At 36.1% G+C, this 21,599-nt stretch overlaps 1 protein-coding gene across 10 annotated transcripts in view; it reads right to left on the bottom strand.

Moving 5' to 3' along the window:
- Nucleotides 1-18,286, bottom strand: part of LOC138332867 (tubulin polyglutamylase ttll6-like) — a 47,594-nt gene extending 29,308 nt beyond the window's left edge. For 9 of the 10 annotated variants that reach the window (XM_069280845.1, XM_069280846.1, XM_069280841.1 and 6 more), the window contains exons 1-3: nucleotides 18,191-18,286; nucleotides 12,112-12,446; nucleotides 2,062-2,194 (exon numbers count right to left, since the gene is read on the bottom strand). In XM_069280845.1, coding sequence (XP_069136946.1) covers nucleotides 2,062-2,194; nucleotides 12,112-12,397 — 419 coding nt within the window. In that variant the 5' untranslated portion in view covers nucleotides 12,398-12,446; nucleotides 18,191-18,286. Of the gene's footprint in view, nucleotides 1-2,061; nucleotides 2,195-12,111; nucleotides 12,447-14,255; nucleotides 14,768-18,190 lie in introns of those variants that run through there. The other variant, XM_069280840.1, reaches the window with a different exon arrangement.
- Nucleotides 18,287-21,599: the final 3,313 nt, after the last annotated feature.

Below are 21,599 nucleotides of genomic sequence, written 5' to 3'. Positions count from 1 at the left end.
TCAACCAAGGCAACCAATCAACACACACAGTAGCCTTGGACAGAGGCATACATCAACCAAGGCAACCAATCAAGTCACACAAGTAGCCTTGGACAGAGGCATACATCAACCAAGGCAACCAATCAAGTCACTTTGTAACATGTAGATTATTGTTGAGAAACTAAAATTGTTAACTTTTTGTGTACTTCAAAGTTAGCAGCTGTTTAATGGTTAGAGGTGAGAGTTTGTGGTTAGAGGTCAGAGTTTATGGCTAGAGGTGAGAGTTTATGGTAAGAGGTCAGAGTTTGTGATTCGAAGTGAGAGTTTATGGTTAGAGGTCAAAGTTTATGGTTAGAGGTAAGAGTTTAGAGGTCAGAGCATATGGCAAGGAATTTGACCAGTTTATAGTGTAATCATACTGTACCACCATTTATATAGACAAGTAAACTAGCACCATCAGGTCATGCTTAAATCAGAAATGTACATGTTTCTGTTTCTCTCAAAACAAGCATTATGATCATTGCAGAAGCAAGACATGTCTCAGCTGTCGATCCACACGCATTACACTGTAGGACTACAGCAGCAGGTGCTAATGCTATTACCTATAGTCTCTTGACGTTCATCAGCGTTACAGAATTTGCAGACTTTTGTCACATATTTACTGTACAATGTTACTTTCCATACCTAGGCTAACACAATTTATGGAACACAAGAACCAGCTTTTTTGTTCTGCTTTTCCCCATTCACATTGTTTGAGACAAATATACAAGGCTTAATTGACTGTATAATTGTATAAGTATGCTCAGGGGAGATAACTATGATGAATTATATATACTGTACTGAAAGTCTTCCTGTAAGACAGCTTTAAAGTGTTATAGGGTTCATGACTATAAACCTGACCCAAGAGCATGATAGGAATATTGACATGTCTAGTGTCAGTAGATATATAAATGGGCGACAGATTTGATATTAATTAAGATGTACTACTCTGTGTGTAGAGTTACAAGCTATGTTTGGCGTCATGTTTAAATCTTTATTATGCTAATTTATTTTATCAAAATTAATTTTTATAAACCATTATAAATTCAATTTGTTTGTAGAAAATAATAATGATGCCATCATACAATTATTATGAAATAAATTTATATGAAATATAACCATTCTAAGGCTCTGCATTATTTTCTCTTTCAATCACTGATACATATATATGTTACCAATGACTGAGTCAGTTTAACCATTCCCTTTAATCCATTAATTGAAGTACTGCTGAATAGAAGGACAAAAACAAAACACTTTTGAAAGTACAAATCCTATAGAGCTAAATAGGATAATCCAGCAGGCTTTAATCCCGTGATTTATTTTATAGTTAGAGAAGTAACATAATTCTCACTATATATAGCTAGCCTTAAAGTAACATATTAACTGATAATCCTGAAATCAAAGCCTAATTATCGAAACATTTCAAAGTCAGTTCAGGATCCCATGAATACCTGGTGCAGATTTCTCGAAACAAAAATGCAGACTTAAGTCTAAATTGTCCATATAGTTAAAGAAGGAGAATAACTTAAGTTTAACTGAAGTCTTCATTTTTGTTTTGTGAAATTGGCACCTTAGATAGAAACCATACAGTAATGGAAGGAAGGTATGCTGGTACGGTAATAATAAGATGTCAGACAATAGACATGTTCACATCGGATAATAAAAATTCATTACAGTTTTTACGGTGGCTCAGAAGCCAATTTTCACCGAAAATTATACAACAAAATCAATTCAAAATCATATTTTGTATTTGTGCTGTATATGAAAATTATATCTTCATTAAAAAGACAGGTTAAGATGATTTCTTGAAATAACAGCCTGGTTTGCTGTTGATTTTCATCCAAATATTTGCAATGAAACAAGAATTTGTGTAACTTTTACTTGATTATGCCAAAGCCTGCAACTTTGGAAATTGAAAGCACCAAAGTGTTAGGCAGTAGATTGGTCTTAAAAATGTTAGACTTTCGCATTTATACAGTGGTAGAGGTGACATTAGATTAACAATCTTATAAATTCTATTAATAGACGCATTGATGTACATACTTTTTCTTTTTCTTTTTCTTCTTTGCTTTTTTTTCGAGTTCTTTCTTTTCTAGGTCAGCCTGTTGTTCCGTGCGACTCGTGCCTTCTCCCTCATACTCTGATGCGTCGTCGGCCTGCGTGCTGATACCAGTATCTAAAAGGAGAAAGTAGATTGTTATAGGTGTGTTCAATAAAAACAAGAGGCCTGCAGGACTTAACTGTTGCTGCATCTATTCCATCTAATGATTTAGCCAATTTTCCACCCAGACAAGTACTACATGAGGACAGGTATGAGGATAAAAATATGGTTTCTACTACAAGCGGTTCATATTTATTTTCATATTTGTAATAAAAACATTAGTGAGGGGAATTGGTTTTACTTTCAAAATCCATAATCAGAATGTCAAAATTGATCAATTATCGATTATAATCAGTTTTCAAATTCAGGAAATAATTGCTCTATATTAGAATTAAAAGCTATTCAGAGAATATTGCGATGCATAATTATGTTTAACCGTCGAGAAATAACTACGAATATCACATTAATCATGAGGTAATACGTGGTGTGGTAAGAAAGCCTGTCCACTGCGACAGACTCATGTGTCATGATGGATACTGTACTCACAGTTCATGGAAACAATGTCTGTAGGGTAATAAAAATGGGCTTATTATTCAGTTGAATTATGATAAACAAAAGTTTCGTGACACAATTAAATCTTAAGATTTAGGACCACTTTCAAAAAATTCTGATTAATTGGTTTCACAAATTCTCAATTGATGATCAGTTTTAAATTTTTTTTTTTTCAATTAATTTGCGATCATCGGCTCATCACTAAACTCATCATAGCGTCATGTTACAATGTTTCATTTCTTCTTACAATAATCCCACAATAACATCCCAGGACAAGATTAGACCCGTGAAATGGGTGTACATCAGCTAACTGCTAATTAAGATTGAAAATAAAGCTGAAAATTTATCTGTCAAATACCCTGGTAAAACTATCATTTGCACTTTTCATGTTAACTTTACATTATCATATATGCGGAAATCTACATTATTTTTAATTTACAAACAGGTTCATTTTGGATCACCAAACTGTTGCGAATAATAAGTTCAGACCCAAAGGAATTTTCACATAGAACATTACAATATGCCATATAAAATATTTGATGATCTGTAAAAAAGTCACCCTAAATAAAGCTGGGACGTACTTACATACCATTCCACAAGATTTAACTTTTAAGTCATAAGTTATCAAAATGTCTCATCACTATGTTGATAAGAATTATTGCCTTTATTGAAAAAGTAAATTGAATTTTTCATTAATTTACTACGTGATGTAAAACCTGAACCGATTGTGTAGAGACTATCTGAATAAAAACAAGTATTTTCTGTCTCTATATTACACTGATAAATCTTTTTTCTAGATGACTTACATTAACCACCTATTTTACCAATATAAAATGGCCTATCGTTAGTGATTTTATAGATAAAACACTTATTGCCAGGTAAGGGTGATATTAAAGATTAAATATTCTATAAAACTTCATACTGGTGAGCTAATTATCTGTTATGTTGACATACATGTGTGATCAAGTATACATCAAGTTACAAAAGTCCAAAATGTGATATCAAACTAATATTTTAATAAAAAAATATATTAAAGGCAGAGCTACGTAGGTTTCCATCTTCCTGTAGATATTTCATAATGGTTAGATGTATCAGCAGAGGGATCAATTAATATATATATACTTTGAGACAGAAAATGATGTTTCAGTTGAACCAATATTTAGAAAAACGAAATATATCTGCTGTGCAGATTCTATATATTGTAATACGGTAGATAATGAACATGCTTGGTACATGTTGAATCATACCATATGATAAAATATTTAACCACAATATAGGCCAATCAGCCAAAACAGGTCACTGAGAAATATGATACAATGTGTGTCTGATTTTAACTAGATCAGGATATTGTAGTGAGGTATACGTTAAACATAGAGGACAATGTAGCTTACTTGGAATGGAAATGAAGCGAGGAATATGACAATCTGTTTACCAACCATGACAGTACAGCATTAAATCTTCTATAACTGACATATCCATAATGACTTATAAATGTCTATTGATAAGAGGTCTGATTGGCCTGTGATGCCTTTTTGAATAGTCAAAAGCAAATCACTAGCAATGACAAAAGTACAATTGTATGTTTATGATGAAATTTTTTTGTTTAAATACTTTGTACATATTTGGCCAAAATAAGCACCCAGAGATCAACATTGAATTCCCAGAAAATATGTCATTCAACGAATTTGCTTTGTGATAAACACAATATCAGAAGCAGCAGTGCATTCTATTGTTCCTGAATGTAAATATCTCACAAAAATATAGTCAATGCCATGGCAGTAGACTACTATTTTGGATGAATACAATTATTAGACAGTTAAATTGTATATAAATAATTAAATTATCCCGATCCCCCAACCCCATCCTTACCAAAATTGTCTGCTAATAGTTATAATTGTCCCCCACCCCAGTCCTCACTACGTCCCACCCCTCCACATCAGACTGACCCACTACAGAAACATTGATCCCCTGTCATATATATATATCACATCATGATGATCAACATATTTCAACAGTCTGTAAAAACTACCGATGTATAATATACAGAGACAATGTACGAGTTGAATGGACGTGAAGGCTTGCAGGTAGACTCTGGTCTCCTTCCAACAGGGACAGATAATACACTCCACGTGCCTTATTGTTCGTAAATATGTTGATCGCGTCCATGATTTTATAAAGATGTCTATAGGGTTTAGATATAATTACTTACAGTAGAACAATAGGCCTTCACCAAAAAGACAATAATCTTGAAACACCATCTGTTTCAAGACAGAAGACTCAAAACTCTAAACATAACAACATATGTTAGTTATCAGTAAACATGTCTTTGTCGATACACTGATCCATACACAATAACCAGCCAAAAACACCACAATCATCACGTCTTATTTGCCTCGATAACAAACTTTAAAATTAGATAGTATTGAAGAATTTTAATTCAATTGATAAAAAGCAATTTATTTCCTTTAGTTATAAGATAGACAATCATTTAAAAGGATAATTGTTTAATTGGGTAAGTAATTATAAATAAACTTAGATCTATCTCTTGACATGCTTTGAGTGCTAATTTAAGTTTAGAATTCTCTATAGGAGATCACAGACCTTTTAAATGAACTTCACACACCAATACACAATTTGTATCAGGAATGATTTCAAAAAGAATGAATCTTTATTATGAATCTATATTCATTAGAAATTTGTAGACTGAAGCACAATTTGTTAAATGATACATGTACATTAAATCATAATGTTTCATTGCGTAATACTTGCAACATTAACTTTCTGAAAGTTTTTACACTAATTTAGAATACATGCAATATAATGACATTGTCCCTTAATTGAGAAACTTTTGATGTCCTTAACTTCATTGGTTTACAAGAAGAGTTTCTAAGTGTATGCCTATTAGTTTGTCCAGAAGAGGCCCTATATGTGACTATATTTGCCTATAGGTATGTCCAGAAGAGGCCCTATATGTGACTATATTTGCCTATAGGTATGTCCAGAAGAGGCCCTATATTTGACTATATTTGCCTATAGGTATGTCCAGAAGAGGTCCTATATGTGACTATATTTGCCTATAGGTATGTCCAGAAGAGGTCCTATATGTGACTATATTTGCCTATAGGTATGTCCAGAAGAGGCCCTGTATGTGACTATATGCCTATAGGTTTGTCCAGAAGAGGCCCTATATGTGACTATATATGCCTGAGGTTTGTCCAGAAGAGGCCCTATATTTGACTATATTTGCCTATAGGTATGTCCAGAAGAGGCCCTATATGTGACTATATGCCTATAGGTATGTCCAGAAGAGGCCCTATATGTGACTATATGCCTATAGGTATGTCCAGAAGAGGTCCTATATGTGACTATATGCCTATAGGTTTGTCCAGAAGAGGCCCTACATGTGACTATATGCCTATAGGTATGTCCAGAAGAGGCCCTATATGTGACTATATACCTGTAGGTTTGTCCAGAAGAGGCCCTGTATGTGACTATATGCCTATAGGTATGTCCAGAAGAGGCCCTGTATGTGACTATATGCCTATAAGTTAGTCCAGAAGAGGCCCTACATGTGACTATATGCCTAAATTTGTCCAGAAGAGGCCCTACATGTGACTATATGCCTAAATTTGTCCAGAAGAGGCCCTACATGTGACTATATGCCTATAAGTTTGTCCAGAAGAGGCCCTATATGTGACTATATGCCTAAGTTAGTCCAGAAGAGGCCTAATGTGACTATATAATTGTCCTATATGTGATATATCCATATTTGTCCAGAAGAGGCCCTATATGTGACTATATGCCTATAAGTTTGTCCAGAAGAGGCCCTATATGTGACTATATGCCTATAGGTTTGTCCAGAAGAGGCCCTATATGTGACTATATGCCTAAGTTAGTCCAGAAGAGGTCCTATATGTGACTATATGCCTAAGTTTGTCCAGAAGAGGCCCTACATGTGACTATATGCCTATAAGTTTGTCCAGAAGAGGCCCTACATGTGACTATATGCCTATAGGTTTGTCCAGAAGAGGCCCTATATGTGACTATATGCCTATAAGTTTGTCCAGAAGAGGCCCTATATGTGACTATATGCCTATAGGTTTGTCCAGAAGAGGCCCTACATGTGACTATATGCCTAAGTTTGTCCAGAAGAGGCCCTATATGTGACTATATGCCTATAAGTTTGTCCAGAAGAGGCCCTATATGTGACTATATGCCTATAAGTTTGTCCAGAAGAGGCCCTATATGTGACTATATGCCTATAGGTTTGTCCAGAAGAGGCCCTATATGTGACTATATGCCTAAGTTTGTCCAGAAGAGGCCCTATATGTGACTATATGCCTAAGTTTGTCCAGAAGAGGCCCTATATGTGACTATATGCCTATAGGTTTGTCCAGAAGAGGCCCTATATGTGACTATATGCCTAAGTTTGTCCAGAAGAGGCCCTATATGTGACTATATGCCTATAGGTTTGTCCAGAAGAGGCCCTATATGTGACTATATGCCTAAGTTTGTCCAGAAGAGGTCCTATATGTGACTATATGCCTAAGTTTGTCCAGAAGAGGCCCTACATGTGACTATATGCCTAAGTTTGTCCAGAAGAGGCCCTATATGTGACTATATGCCTAAGTTTGTCCAGAAGAGGCCCTGTGTGTGACTATATGCCTAAGTTTTGTCCAGAAGAGGCCCTATACATGTGACTATATGCCTAAGTTTGTCCAGAAGAGGCCCTACATGTGACTATATGCCTATAGTTTGTCCAGAAGAGGCCCTATATGTGACTATATGCCTAAGTTTGTCCAGAAGAGGCCCTATATGTGACTATATGCCTATAGTTTGTCCAGAAGAGGCCCTATATGTGACTATATGCCTAAGTTTGTCCAGAAGAGGCCCTATATGTGACTATATGCCTAAGTTTGTCCAGAAGAGGCCCTATATGTGACTATATATGCCTAAGTTTGTCCAGAAGAGGCCCTATATGTGACTATATGCCTATAGTTTGTCCAGAAGAGGCCCTACATGTGACTATATGCCTATAAGTTTGTCCAGAAGAGGCCCTACATGTGACTATATATGCCTAAGTTTGTCCAGAAGAGGCCCTATATGTGACTATATGCCTAAGTTTGTCCAGAAGAGGCCCTATATGTGACTATATGCCTAAGTTTGTCCAGAAGAGGCCCTATATGTGACTATATGCCTATGTTTGTCCAGAAGAGGCCCTATATGTGACTATATGCCTATAGTTTGTCCAGAAGAGGCCCTATATGTGACTATATGCCTATAGTTTGTCCAGAAGAGGCCCTATATGTGACTATATGTCCTATATAGTTTGTCCAGAAGAGGCCCTATATGTGACTATATGCCTATAGGTTTGTCCAGAAGAGGCCCTATATTGACTATATGCCTAGTTTGTCCAGAAGAGGCCCTAATGTGACTATATGCCTAAGTTTGTCCAGAAGAGGCCCTATATGTGACTATATGCCTAAGTTTGTCCAGAAGAGGCCCTATATGTGACTATATGCCTATAGTTTGTCCAGAAGAGGCCCTATATGTGACTATATGCCTATAGTTTGTCCAGAAGAGGCCCTATATGTGACTATATGCCTATGTTTGTCCAGAAGAGGCCCTATATGTGACTATATGCCTATAGGTTTGTCCAGAAGAGGCCCTATATGTGACTATATGCCTATATGTTTGTCCAGAAGAGGCCCTATATGTGACTATATGCCTATAGTTTGTCCAGAAGAGGCCTACATGTGACTATATGCCTATAAGTTTGTCCAGAAGAGGCCCTATATGTGACTATATGCCTATAAGTTTGTCCAGAAGAGGCCCTATATGTGACTATATGCCTATAGGTTTGTCCAGAAGAGGCCCTATATGTGACTATATGCCTATAGGTTTGTCCAGAAGAGGCCCTATATGTGACTATATGCCTATAAGTTTGTCCAGAAGAGGCCCTATATGTGACTATATGCCTATAGGTTTGTCCAGAAGAGGCCCTATATGTGACTATATGCCTATAGGTTTGTCCAGAAGAGGCCCTATATGTGACTATATGCCTAAGTTTGTCCAGAAGAGGCCCTATATGTGACTATATGCCTAAGTTTGTCCAGAAGAGGCCCTATATGTGACTATATGCCTATAGGTTTGTCCAGAAGAGGCCCTATATGTGACTATATGCCTATAGTTTGTCCAGAAGAGGCCCTACATGTGACTATATGCCTATAGTTTGTCCAGAAGAGGCCCTAATGTGACTATATGCCTATAGTTTGTCCAGAAGAGGCCCTATATGTGACTATATGCCTAAGTTTGTCCAGAAGAGGCCCTATATGTGACTATATGCCTAAGTTTGTCCAGAAGAGGCCCTATATGTGACTATATGCCTATAGGTTTGTCCAGAAGAGGCCCTATATGTGACTATATGCCTATAGGTTTGTCCAGAAGAGGCCCTATATGTGACTATATGCCTATAGGTTTGTCCAGAAGAGGCCCTACATGTGACTATATGCCTATAGGTTTGTCCAGAAGAGGCCCTATATGTGACTATATGCCTATAGGTTTGTCCAGAAGAGGCCCTATATGTGACTATATGCCTAAGTTTGTCCAGAAGAGGCCCTATATGTGACTATATGCCTATAGGTTTGTCCAGAAGAGGCCCTATATGTGACTATATGCCTATAGGTTTGTCCAGAAGAGGCCCTATATGTGACTATATATGCCTAAGTTTGTCCAGAAGAGGCCCTACATGTGACTATATATGCCTAAGTTTGTCCAGAAGAGGCCCTACATGTGACTATATATGCCTAAGTTTGTCCAGAAAGAGGCCCTACATATGTGACTATATGCCTAGTTTGTCCAGAAGAGGCCCTATATGTGACTATATATGCCTATAGGTTTGTCCAGAAGAGGCCCTATATGTGACTATATGCCTATAGGTTTGTCCAGAAGAGCCTATATGTGACTATATATGCCTATAGGTTTGTCCAGAAGAGGCCCTATATGTGACTATATGCCTAAGTTTGTCCAGAAGAGGCCCTATATGTGACTATATGCCTATAGGTTTGTCCAGAAGAGGCCCTATATGTGACTATATGCCTATAGGTTTGTCCAGAAGAGGCCCTATATGTGACTATATGCCTAAGTTTGTCCAGAAGAGGCCCTATATGTGACTATATGCCTAAGTTTGTCCAGAAGAGGCCCTATATGTGACTATATATGCCTAAGTTTGTCCAGAAGAGGCCCTATATGTGACTATATATGCCTAAGTTTGTCCAGAAGAGGTCCTATATGTGACTATATGCCTATAGGTTTGTCCAGAAGAGGCCCTATATGTGACTATATGCCTAAGTTTGTCCAGAAGAGGCCCTATATGTGACTATATGCCTATAGGTTTGTCCAGAAGAGGCCCTATATGTGACTATATGCCTATAGGTTTGTCCAGAAGAGGTCCTATATGTGACTATATGCCTATAGGTTTGTCCAGAAGAGGCCCTATATGTGACTATATGCCTATAGGTTTGTCCAGAAGAGGCCCTATATGTGACTATATGCCTATAGGTTTGTCCAGAAGAGGTCCTATATGTGACTATATGCCTATAGTTTGTCCAGAAGAGGCCCTATATGTGACTTTATTTGCCTATAGGTTTGTCCAGAAGAGGTCCTATATGTGACTATATGCCTATAGGTTTGTCCAGAAGAGGTCCTATATGTGACTATATGCCTATAGGTTTGTCCAGAAGAAGTCCTTTATGTGACTATATGCCTATAGGTTTGTCCAGAAGAAGTCCTAATGTGACTATATGCCTATAGGTTTGTCCAGAAGAAGTCCTTTATGTGACTATATGCCTATAGGTTTGTCCAGAAGAAGTCCTACATGTGACTATATGCCTAAGTTTGTCCAGAAGAGGTCCTATATGTGACTATATGCCTATAGGTTTGTCCAGAAGAAGTCCTTTATGTGACTATATGCCTATAGGTTTGTCCAGAAGAAGTCCTACATGTGACTATATGCCTAAGTTTGTCCAGAAGAAGTCCTTTATGTGACTATATGCCTATAGGTTTGTCCAGAAGAAGTCCTACATGTGACTATATGCCTATAGGTTTGTCCAGGAGAGGTCCTGTATGTGACTCTGTTTGTCCAAAGTAAGTATGCAGCAGATGATCAATAGACTTGACTGTACATAATGCTATGGAGAATTTCTAGATATAACCCTTACATTAGGTATGAGTATTAACAAAGAACCTTTTCACCTTGGGCGTCTGTCTCAGAGACAATTTATATCTACTTGATACCAGTGAAAACATGTCTGCCCTTTCATGAACAGGTAAAATACATATTGATTCTCAAGGATCACAGGTAAAAATCTATTTAATATCAATTTCGGCGAGTCATGAAGATAGTAAAGCGCCCAATATTGACACGTTATTGTCTAGTGTAGCTAATATAAGGAGAATTTCCTTATATATGACAATTATATGTTAGTATGCACCTATAAGTCTTTAAATCTGAGGAGTCCACACCAGTGATCATAAGTAAGGCTCTTACAAAGATCAAAACAAGGAAAAATTGAAACTTCAGAGATTCACTTTTTTCTTTTATTTTCACATGTACACCATTTGCCAATTAATTCATGAATCAAAATTATCTAAAAGAGTGGGTTTTTTTTGATAATTCTTATTTTATTTTCAGTAAATATCTGCAGTTATATTATAGGAATCTTAAAACATCCTCGGGCCAGCTGGTTATGTCTGTGTTAACATTTCCCTGCAGCATCGTTTTCAAAGGTTAGGCAAAGTTATTTTTAAAACTGTGCTAAATATACATGGGAATTTTCCTTCCATAATTTCAGTGGTCAAAACTGGACAATTTAAGCAGAACTGAATTGCTGTTTTGATATGTAAGGACTTTTGGAAGGCCAGTGAATGAATTTAGACTGGTTTTCTTTGCCCAACTATTCACCTCTTTAAAGTGAACAGTCGGGCAAGGATGTCTAAAGTCGGTAAAAATGGTGTGAATGTATCCAGTATAATTTCTTATGAAATAGAAAAATAAAATATCTCGTCAAAATCTCTCTGCGTACGAAGAAATTAATTTAAAGTATAGGAATCCAAAAATGTCCTCCCGGCTGACTATGTCTGTGGTTACATTTCCACACAGCCTCGCTTTCAATGCTTTCAACTTTTCTTTATTTCAATGGTCAGAACTGGGAAACGTAAGCAGAACTTGACCGTCGTATTAACATGTGAGAACTTTTGGAAGGCCAATGAACGCATTTAGACTGATTTTCTTTGCCCGACTATTCACTTTAAGCATATAGATATTGTATTGTGGGAGGGGAATAAATGGGCCCTACTTTGGTACCCTGGTTGCCCTTCAGGTTCCAACAGCCCTACTTAGGTACCCTAGCGCCCTCCCTACATTGTATTACATCACTCACCTTCGTCTCCGTATCCTTCGCCCTCACCCTCCATTTCCAGTGCTTGTTGGACCAGAATTGACTCCCCATCCATGAGGGACAGCTCTGGACCGCCTCCGACCCCATCATTGTTATCGTAACCCGAGTCTGTTCCGTCAGGATCCACTTCCTCCTGGTCACTATCAGAGTCGGAATCAGACATGCCGGAAACAACTTCCTCTTGCTGGTCACGAAAAGTTGACCCGCCTACCTCACTTTGGTCGTCACCATCATCTGACTGTTCATCTTTGTCGTACGGACTGTCCATACTCAACTGGTGGGGTGGCTCCCTGATTTCTCACTTCACACTGGCTAACCTACAAAACGCATGTATACTAGCTGTTAGTCAACTCAGGTCAGAGTTGTTTTGTATTTAATTGAAAACATTTACAGGGAGCTAAAAAATGAATTAGAAATGTCAATAACATATAATGTTTCAATCTCATTCCATGATTGACTTTGGATATTTGGGACAGGACACAAAGTAGTGCAGCATGAGAACAATATGACTGGACCAGATAATACTTCATATCCCTCAACATCAAGGTCATGGCAAACATGTTATTATATGTGGCTAATCAATAAACAACGTCATAATTACAAGGTGATTTTAAAAGACTAATTACAATTACCTCATCAATTCTCAGAAGGTAACATTCATAAAAGAAAATACTACGGGTTGTAAAATTTACTTTATATCTCATTTGTAACTTTACAGATCTGTCTGGCACTTGTTGGAACAATCTGGGCATTTACAAATGTACCTAAATAGATGGGCATGGATGCTTTACAGACTTTTATTATAACGGCCAGTATACTTTATAATCTTAAACTCACTTAAAGAATTTTATTTTTCCCCTCGGCCTTTAAGATAACAAAATTTGAATGTATAATTAACAAAGTAAAGCTTGATACATATTCAAGTGGATAGCCTTAATTACAATTCTGTGTGAAACTTGAACCCATCTATCCATGTTTTTATTCCTTGATTTGATCAATGAATACTAATCAAGCTATACAGATTGGTACCAGACAAAACAAAAGAGTTCCAGTTCAGCTACATTGAATTTTTCAGTTGAGTTATAATTAATATTGAATGGTATACAGAGGGGCCAATGTTAAGATATGAACATACAGACAGACATTACAATCAGCTATAATCTATTATAGATATTCTCAATATAGGCTTTTAGCATTAGACTACATACATAAGTATTGAGGTATATAATACTTATTTAAATTTAATATGCATATCGACTGCTGAACATCATGCTAAATATGTTTTTTCCCTTCTAGATACCATACTGCAAAGTTAAATTAGTTATCAGATTAATAATAAAAGAATATCTACTTCAAAGTAAATTGAATGGTTATAACTTAAATATTTTGAATAACTTTTGAAAAAAAAAGTTATATTTAAAAGGTCATTGATCTCAACAAAAAAACCAATCTAACTCAGAATTGGTTTATATTTCAATAACTAGAAATATATATATATATATATCTATTTTGCTATCTCAAATCCACTAAGTTATGTCATTAAGAAATAAAGACATTTTCTATCAAATAACAAAGTGATGAAGTTTTGGACCTTTTAATGTGAGGCTGACCAACTGCATGAAAACAAGGGCAATAACTCTTTTAAATTCTACATGGCTAAACAATACCTCATGAAATCAGAAAAATTTAATACATAATTGACATTTAAATTTCTCAAAAATCAACATATATATAAATGATATATATATATTGTCCCCTAAGCTGAACTTTCAGGACAATCAGTCAACAAATGAAGAGATCACCAAAAGAGTTAACGTTTATGACCAATAAATAACATATAGCCCCCTGATAACTGTCCTACATCTATAGAGCTGTCTATTTGATAGGTTTATCACAGGTCCTGCTACAATCCTTCCTGATCACTGATTTATCAAATATGGTAATTGTTACATTTGCATTCATTCTAAATTGATCCCTAGCAAAGGCATATACGTGGTATTATAATGTTTCAAATACAAGTAACACACTTCCAGGGGTATTTTCAAATTAAAACTTAGAAAGCTGGCACGCTACACTTCATATACATAAATTTGTAAAAAGGTTCATCACATACTTCATAGGCTTACCATTTTTAGAAATTAATTCCTTGACCACCCAAAATTATGTGTAATTCTATTGACAATCAAGTACAAAGTTCAAGGTCAAATTCACATAAAAATCTGTCTTTATGTACGTAGTAAATCAGTCTCCAACTAGAATAAAGATCCTTTTCGAACACAGCTCTTTCCAAACACACAACTGCATTAAATTTGGTCACCTCAATATGTAACTGATAAAACCAATTGTGCACAAAGGTCAGTTATAATTCTAAGTGTTCACAACTTGAAGCTTCATTATAAAATCACTTTTAAGGTACGACGGTCTGCGCTCCACTACATTGATTATTCCACTACAACACCTGGGTCAGGACCCAAACTATAGAATCTACAAGGCTCCGATTTTCCTCACCGGTTGGTCATGCGTACAGATGTGAGGTTAAGTTCTGGCAGAATAATGTTCTTAAACATTGACATGTATCTTAGGTCTTCATATTGATATTGCATTGTGTTTAGAGCCAGCGGTAGAGACCTGGTATTATGTATACAAGCCAATATCATTAGGATAGGCCAGCACAATATATGTAAGTTGGCATATCTCCAGCAGGTGAGACCAGCCACTATAAAATTCTCGTAAGTCAATTGCGCACAAATATGTACATTCAAATGTATATCTCAAGCCTTTTTTAACAATAGTCAACTGCCATATTCAGAATATATAAAAACCACAATGAGTATTATTGTTACCAATGGGCAGTAAAATGATGACTTGACTTGAAGTTTTGTAATGCTGTATTGCTAATCTATTCTTCAGACAGAAACATACCTTAAACTACATGTGATCGAATTATATATTAGCAGTACAGCAAACTTTACCAATTATATCCAAAATATGATAATTTAACTCATAAGTTTATCTTTTTACATAATCTGTATGCGTACAATTTCTAATACAAATATGAACTTCCTACGGTTGAATTATCTTGATATTAAGGAAACAGCACTAAACACTTTTACTTTTATACCAACTGCAATCCCTAGAGCTACCAGCAATGGGAAATATCGGGATAATTACTCAATCCCTATTGCTACCAGCAATGGGAAATATTGGAATAATTACAATTAATTTTACTCCTATTAACAGCCAGATTAGTAAAAGGATGTTCCAGATTTAGATGGTGGAGAAAAGCTGGAGTAACCAGAGAAAAACCACTAAAAAGCAGACCAGCGGTCAGTACCTGACAACTGATCATTGATCTTGTTGCGACCCAGAGGTGTACACCTTCGCCTATCAAGCGATATCGACATACGTTGATGATCCCTTGGCCACTAGACTCACTATTGGCGCCTGAAAACCCACGCGCTGATTTGCTGTGGTGAGAATCGACAGCACAATCAGAGCGCCCGTTACGAATCAACAGCGTGGCTGTCTGAAAGCGAAAGTAGCTCTAAAAATTAGCAACCTTCAAGAAAAAAACCCAAACGTTCCGATTGGTCAGAATTTACGTCATCGATCAGTAACAGGACTGTAGTGAAAATGTTTGCCACCAGATGGCAGCAATTAGTAAAGCACCGTAAAAGCGACGGATTTTGTCAAGGCCAGTAAGGAAAGTAATGAATTATCTTGCCTTGACATGTGATTGTGGAGGGCTTGTGATAATATTTGATCTTGCGACCCAGAGGTGGAGGGCTTGTGATAATATCTGGAGGACATCTGAACCAGTACTCAGCCAGTCTACAGCCCCTATTACAATATACCCCCAGGCATCACACCTGTGCCTGAGGGATCAGAGTTTTGGGTTCAAATAGGTCAACCGTTACATTTCTGTTTCTACTTCCTCCTACTGAAATAAATTATCACACCCACAAAGAGAAACCTAATGAAACATCATAACCAATACAATAGATTAAGGTCAACAGGCAGACATTGTCCTTTGACTTTAGCATTCTATGGTGTAAAAGGCCCAAAAATAGGATGAAAATGAGACCCTTATAGGAAGAGCGAACACAGCAAGTAATACTCGATGGCCATTTACATCAACAATGTTCCGTCACCATGGTAACATCCAGTGTGCCACAAGAGACTTCTGCTGTTTCTAGCCCTTATACACAACCTATTGGATTCCTGTGATGCAACATGAAGGGATGCAAGACCAGTAAGTTCCAGAGCCTACAAAACACTATAGTAAATCCATCACTAGAATATGCTGTGTCAATCTGGGACCCTCCAATAACCAGCTTGAACCATTCCAACACTGAGTGGCTAGATTTGTGATCAGAAACACTGATTACATGATGGCAATAATGCTACAACTGGACTAGGAATCTTTTTAGTAAGGAGGGCCAAGATTTAAGTGATAATGATGAACAAGATAGATTTACCACCAAAAGTCAACAGCATTTTCCCCTAAAACCATCCGCGACTTGGAAGAGGCTTCTAGAAATATCAGTGGAAGAAACCAGTCTGAATTGATTCTGTTAGTCTAGATGTACTGCAGCCTAGCTTGGAGTGATGTGAAGCACTTTAAATGGATTTTAATCCTTAAATGTTAATACAAAATGTGCATTTTTACCCTTTACCACATGCTGCTGATCGAGAGTAACATTGTAAAAGTTATCTCTCTCTCTATATATATGTAACAGCTAGGAGAAGAAAAAGGTAGTGGTCAGAATGTGATTCCAATCCAGGACCTACTGTACAAACACTACTGGTCAGCGACCAGATCTCACCGAGTACCCATTCTCACCATTGCATGTGTATTTGTATGATTTCACACAAATTTTCAAGCAATATCTTGTGAAAATATGCATGGTAGCTAGCCTCTACTATCAGAAGATGACTTCACAAATTCTTGCGTGTAACGTTAACCATGTTATACAAATATACATGCGGCTGCGAGAATGTGTACTTGGCAAGGATTGGTCGCCTGCCACTAGCCAGATGCTCTGATGATTGAGCTATTTGATCACCAATGATAGTCCAAGTCCAATTCTGCTACACTAATCCGGCCTTTTCAATGTCTTCACCCTCAAAGACTAATAAAATCTTTTATATCCTTAATAGGGTGAGACAGGAGAATCTTGATCATTACGAGGGGTAAGATGTTTAAGTTATCACACAAGGCTTTTCTGAGTGTTTCACAGCTTAAGAATCTTATTCTGAATCTTAAGATATCATGTCTGAAAAAACTCACACAGTGTGATTATGATTTTTTCTCTTATCCTATGTGAACATGGGCAAGGGTCTTGTGTGGTATGTCTTTATCCTAGGGTGAAATAGAAAAATCTCACATCGGTAAAAATATGGATATTCCCATCCGGGTAAGAGAAAAACATGCAAGACCCTTACAGTACACCACCAAAGTGCAGTAGATAGTGCATTTTATTGGGCACCATGCTAGGAAATCCGAACAGTAGCTGGATGATCGACCCAGGTGAAGTCTAATCACACTACTGTACAGACATATGGAAGAACAATTTTGATGAAAAATATCAAATACACTATTTAGTAACTTGATTATATCTATTTGAAGTCACTTTGTGACTTAGTTACTGTTGTAGAGACTTGAAGTCAGTAAGAAGGTGATATATTTTCCACTGCAACAGTAGCTATTTGTGACTGTACGTACTGGCTCTTACCAAATTCAACTCCAAAACTTTCAGGTCAATCTCATAAATCCAATAAAACAGAGAGTGTTTGTGAAAGCTTAAAAATAGCTTTAACGATGGCAATAATACAGAAACCCACAAACGATGACGATAAAATGCCACTTTTGCATTCTTCAACCCTGTCAAGTTCGGTTATAGCCTATTTATGCAATATTTTGTCTGTTCATGTTTCTTATGGACGATTCTTTCGTTCTTTGTTTATTTTGATATGTGATAACCTATTGTTCATTGAAAATCATTACCAAATAGGCCTATATATTTTAGTTATTTAGATATTAAGCTCAATCGGTACATACCTACTGGTTGGAGTAATATCATGATGTTACGTTATTTCCCACACACGTTCCGCCATATTGTTTAAACATGGCGACTCTTAGTAACCCTATCACGCATCCAATGTAAACAATATTAATCCGCAATGAATTCAAAGAAACTTGTTCATGTTTTGGGATTTAAACAAAATATTCATAGGTTCATGATGTAATATTTATTTATTTTAGGTAAATAATTTTTAAAAGAGAAACATATAACGCATGATAGATAATAATTAATATTTAATGTAGTCCGAATGCAAATAGCGGTGATTGGTCAAACGTTGCTCGGTGAAATCCTTGACCTCAAACAATAACAGAGACCACACAAAGAAAGACAACTCTTATGGGAGAGAACGCCCTTGATTTCTGTACATATACTGTAGATACATTGTATATAGGGTTTTTGTAATAATTTCTGAATAATATATATTTGTTTCTGATGTATGTGCATCCTATTTTTTTATTTACACATAGCGTTAGACTAAGTTAGGAACACAATATTGTTATCCAGGCTTCAGTATGAAAAAGTAGCCTAATCTTATTGTTGGCCCTAACATGTACATATGTATAAAACGTTAATAGATAACTTTGAATGTCTCCTAGAAATTAAAATATTCATGTATTGTCACGGTAATATGTGAATAACCCATTTGCATGAATGTGTTTGAGATTGTTGATGTTATGTCTAAATATCATATATGTTTTGAAAATATTTGAAAAAAAAAAAAAAATATATAAAAATAAACGAATAATAAATAAATAAAGGTCAGGCCTACAATCGATCATACAGTATACATGTGATTGAAAGAATTAGTTTTTTATACTTTATTTCCGTAAAGACAGGTGCAGTCTCTAGAATATTAAAAACATCAATGAGATTGGACTTAATGTTTTCCTCAACAAAGGGGAGATAATCTACATGTAGCATCAATTCTGATAAATGTATCTTAACAAATTTTCCAATGATGTTTTTTTTATATCTGTGAGAAATATTTGGTTTACATCAATAAATATTTGGTACAGAAATGCAACATCCCCTCTACGACCTGTCCACTATGTTCCACAAGATAAAATGTGTATTTATACATGTACGTATAGTTTATATAAAAAAAACAACCTTGCCCCGTCTTATATTATGTTTGTGTACAGATCTAGAGTACTGGTTTATAATTATAAACTGCTAGGAAACAGTGGTGCTCTCTGTTTTTAAATAGTTTCGAATTCGCAATGAAATTTTAAATTCCAATAAGACAGTTTTACATAGTTTTGATGTCGACGAGTGCTGCTTTGAAAGCCAAAGTCTACCCACGAAACATTATCTTAGGTACACGCGACATTACCTTAGGTACAGTAGGCTACAATGTACATCAGAGACATACATTTTACATATAGATAGTACATGTATATGCTATTAAAATCTCTGGCTACATCTAACTCAAACTTTGGTTGTACTAGTCAACATACATAAAATGTAAATTGTGTGTCCTACTCGACAGGAAAAGCGTAAACCCATGTTGAGTATTTAGGTATCTTTTATTGCATCGCTTTTGTATTACCTTTGTTGTTCTACGAATCCATCATGTATAACAGAAAGCATGCTTCACTAAACAATGCGTCGAACTTTCCATACTATAAATATTTAATTGCACTTTGTTACAGAAGTGTTTTCACCATGAACCGACGACGACAGTGTTCACTTATCATCGCTATGTATAATTATTTTTCAGAATATCTCACTTATCAAACAAACAATTTGGAGGATATGATTTAGCTTCAGTTTATCCTGTGTTACTTCATAGCTTGTGCTCCTGTATGTAGTTTTACGATCGATGTTGCGTTATTATTGATGTACCCCGTAATAGTAGAATTTTTGTCCGTTATATAGTGTTAATTCACCGAAATACATCCGACCCGGTCACGTCATAACAATGGGGTAAACAGTCGTCCCACTCCATCTAATGTGAGCGTTTAGCAGGATGGAACCCATGTTTTGATAATTTTCAAATTAATGAACTAACAATGTTTTGATCAATCCTGACAATATTATTGCAACATAAAATGCATGCAATATGTAAATTCGTTGTGGGCTTTAAATTTCCTTTTTTTCTTTCTAAAGCTATATAATATATATATCATGCAATGAAAAGAAAAGGAAATGTATGCTACAGGCCCAAAATAAGGTATCTCGGTCTCTTAGTTATTGACAATATTTTGTTTAAAGATTTTAGTCTATTTCATCCCTGTGAATTCATATGAAAGTCAGGGGCATTAATTAAATAATTAAAAAAAAAAAAAAAAAAAAAAAAAAACTGGTGACCCTTTAATCCCTGTATGTACAGTGCTAATCATATGAGTACACTGAGCCTTTCATTTATTGAGAAGTTGTTTGAATGAAAAGTGAAGCATGATGACAATAGTTCCTCCTGACACTTGGCGTCAGATGACTTAGCTATCTCACATCTCATGGACAACGAATAGGACACAGTATATACCAAGAAAAGCCTAAATATACCTAGGAATTTAAGATTTCTTATCGTGTTATTTTAGTTCAGACTGTCAAAACTTTGGGAGTGCGTCAGAGGAAACTCTAGAACAACTCACCCTAATGTACTGGTATCTCAAAGCTTAAATGGCGCCTCTCTTACAGTTTTCCACAATAATGCCGAAAAAAATCGTTTTAAAAGCAGCTCACTGGATTCCTACTATTGAAATCAGTATGTATAAAGGCTCCATGGAAATAATCCACAAAAAATTTCGAAGGAAAGTACTTTTATTTCGTAATTACTTCATCATTGAGTCTTACATGTACCATACAAATAGAATGATAATTACAGTCTTACAAGCTTATTAATGGTGTCGTGTAAACCTCATTGACTGTCTATTTAAAAGTGCTATACAACAGACCAGGAAGGTAAACTGACTTAACTACAGCTGACCGACAAGCAATAGACATGCCTGTTAACCATTTGAAATGAAGTTCGCGTCATATTTAATAAGGAACGAGCGTATATCTTCCGCGTTGAAATCTGTTTACGAGATGAAGTCACGCACGAAATAAGCAAACATGACTGAATTACCTCCCCTCGATTGAAATACGAAATAATTGTGTATTACACATTACATTGTACATTGTTATAAAACATTAAGGCAGTGTCCAGTACCTTTATATATTTTTATCCTACATCCATCCTTGGTATTGTCGGAATACACCTACGACGTACTTTTTTGCTGTATTCGGAACTGAGGGAAAACAGCCTCCAGCTCGTCGCTTTTGTCTATCATAACATCGCCAAAATACAGCTCATAATCTAAGACACTAACCACGTATTTTCTATATCCACACGACATGGGAAGGGAACTCACACACTCTATAACACTCCAGATGCTGGTC

This window comes from Argopecten irradians, chromosome 10 (genome assembly GCF_041381155.1).
Source record: "Argopecten irradians isolate NY chromosome 10, Ai_NY, whole genome shotgun sequence".
In the NCBI taxonomy this organism is placed as follows: Eukaryota; Metazoa; Mollusca; class Bivalvia; order Pectinida; family Pectinidae; genus Argopecten; species Argopecten irradians.
The sequence above is the reverse complement of the archived record's forward strand: the minus strand, read 5'-3'. Positions and strand labels throughout refer to the sequence as shown.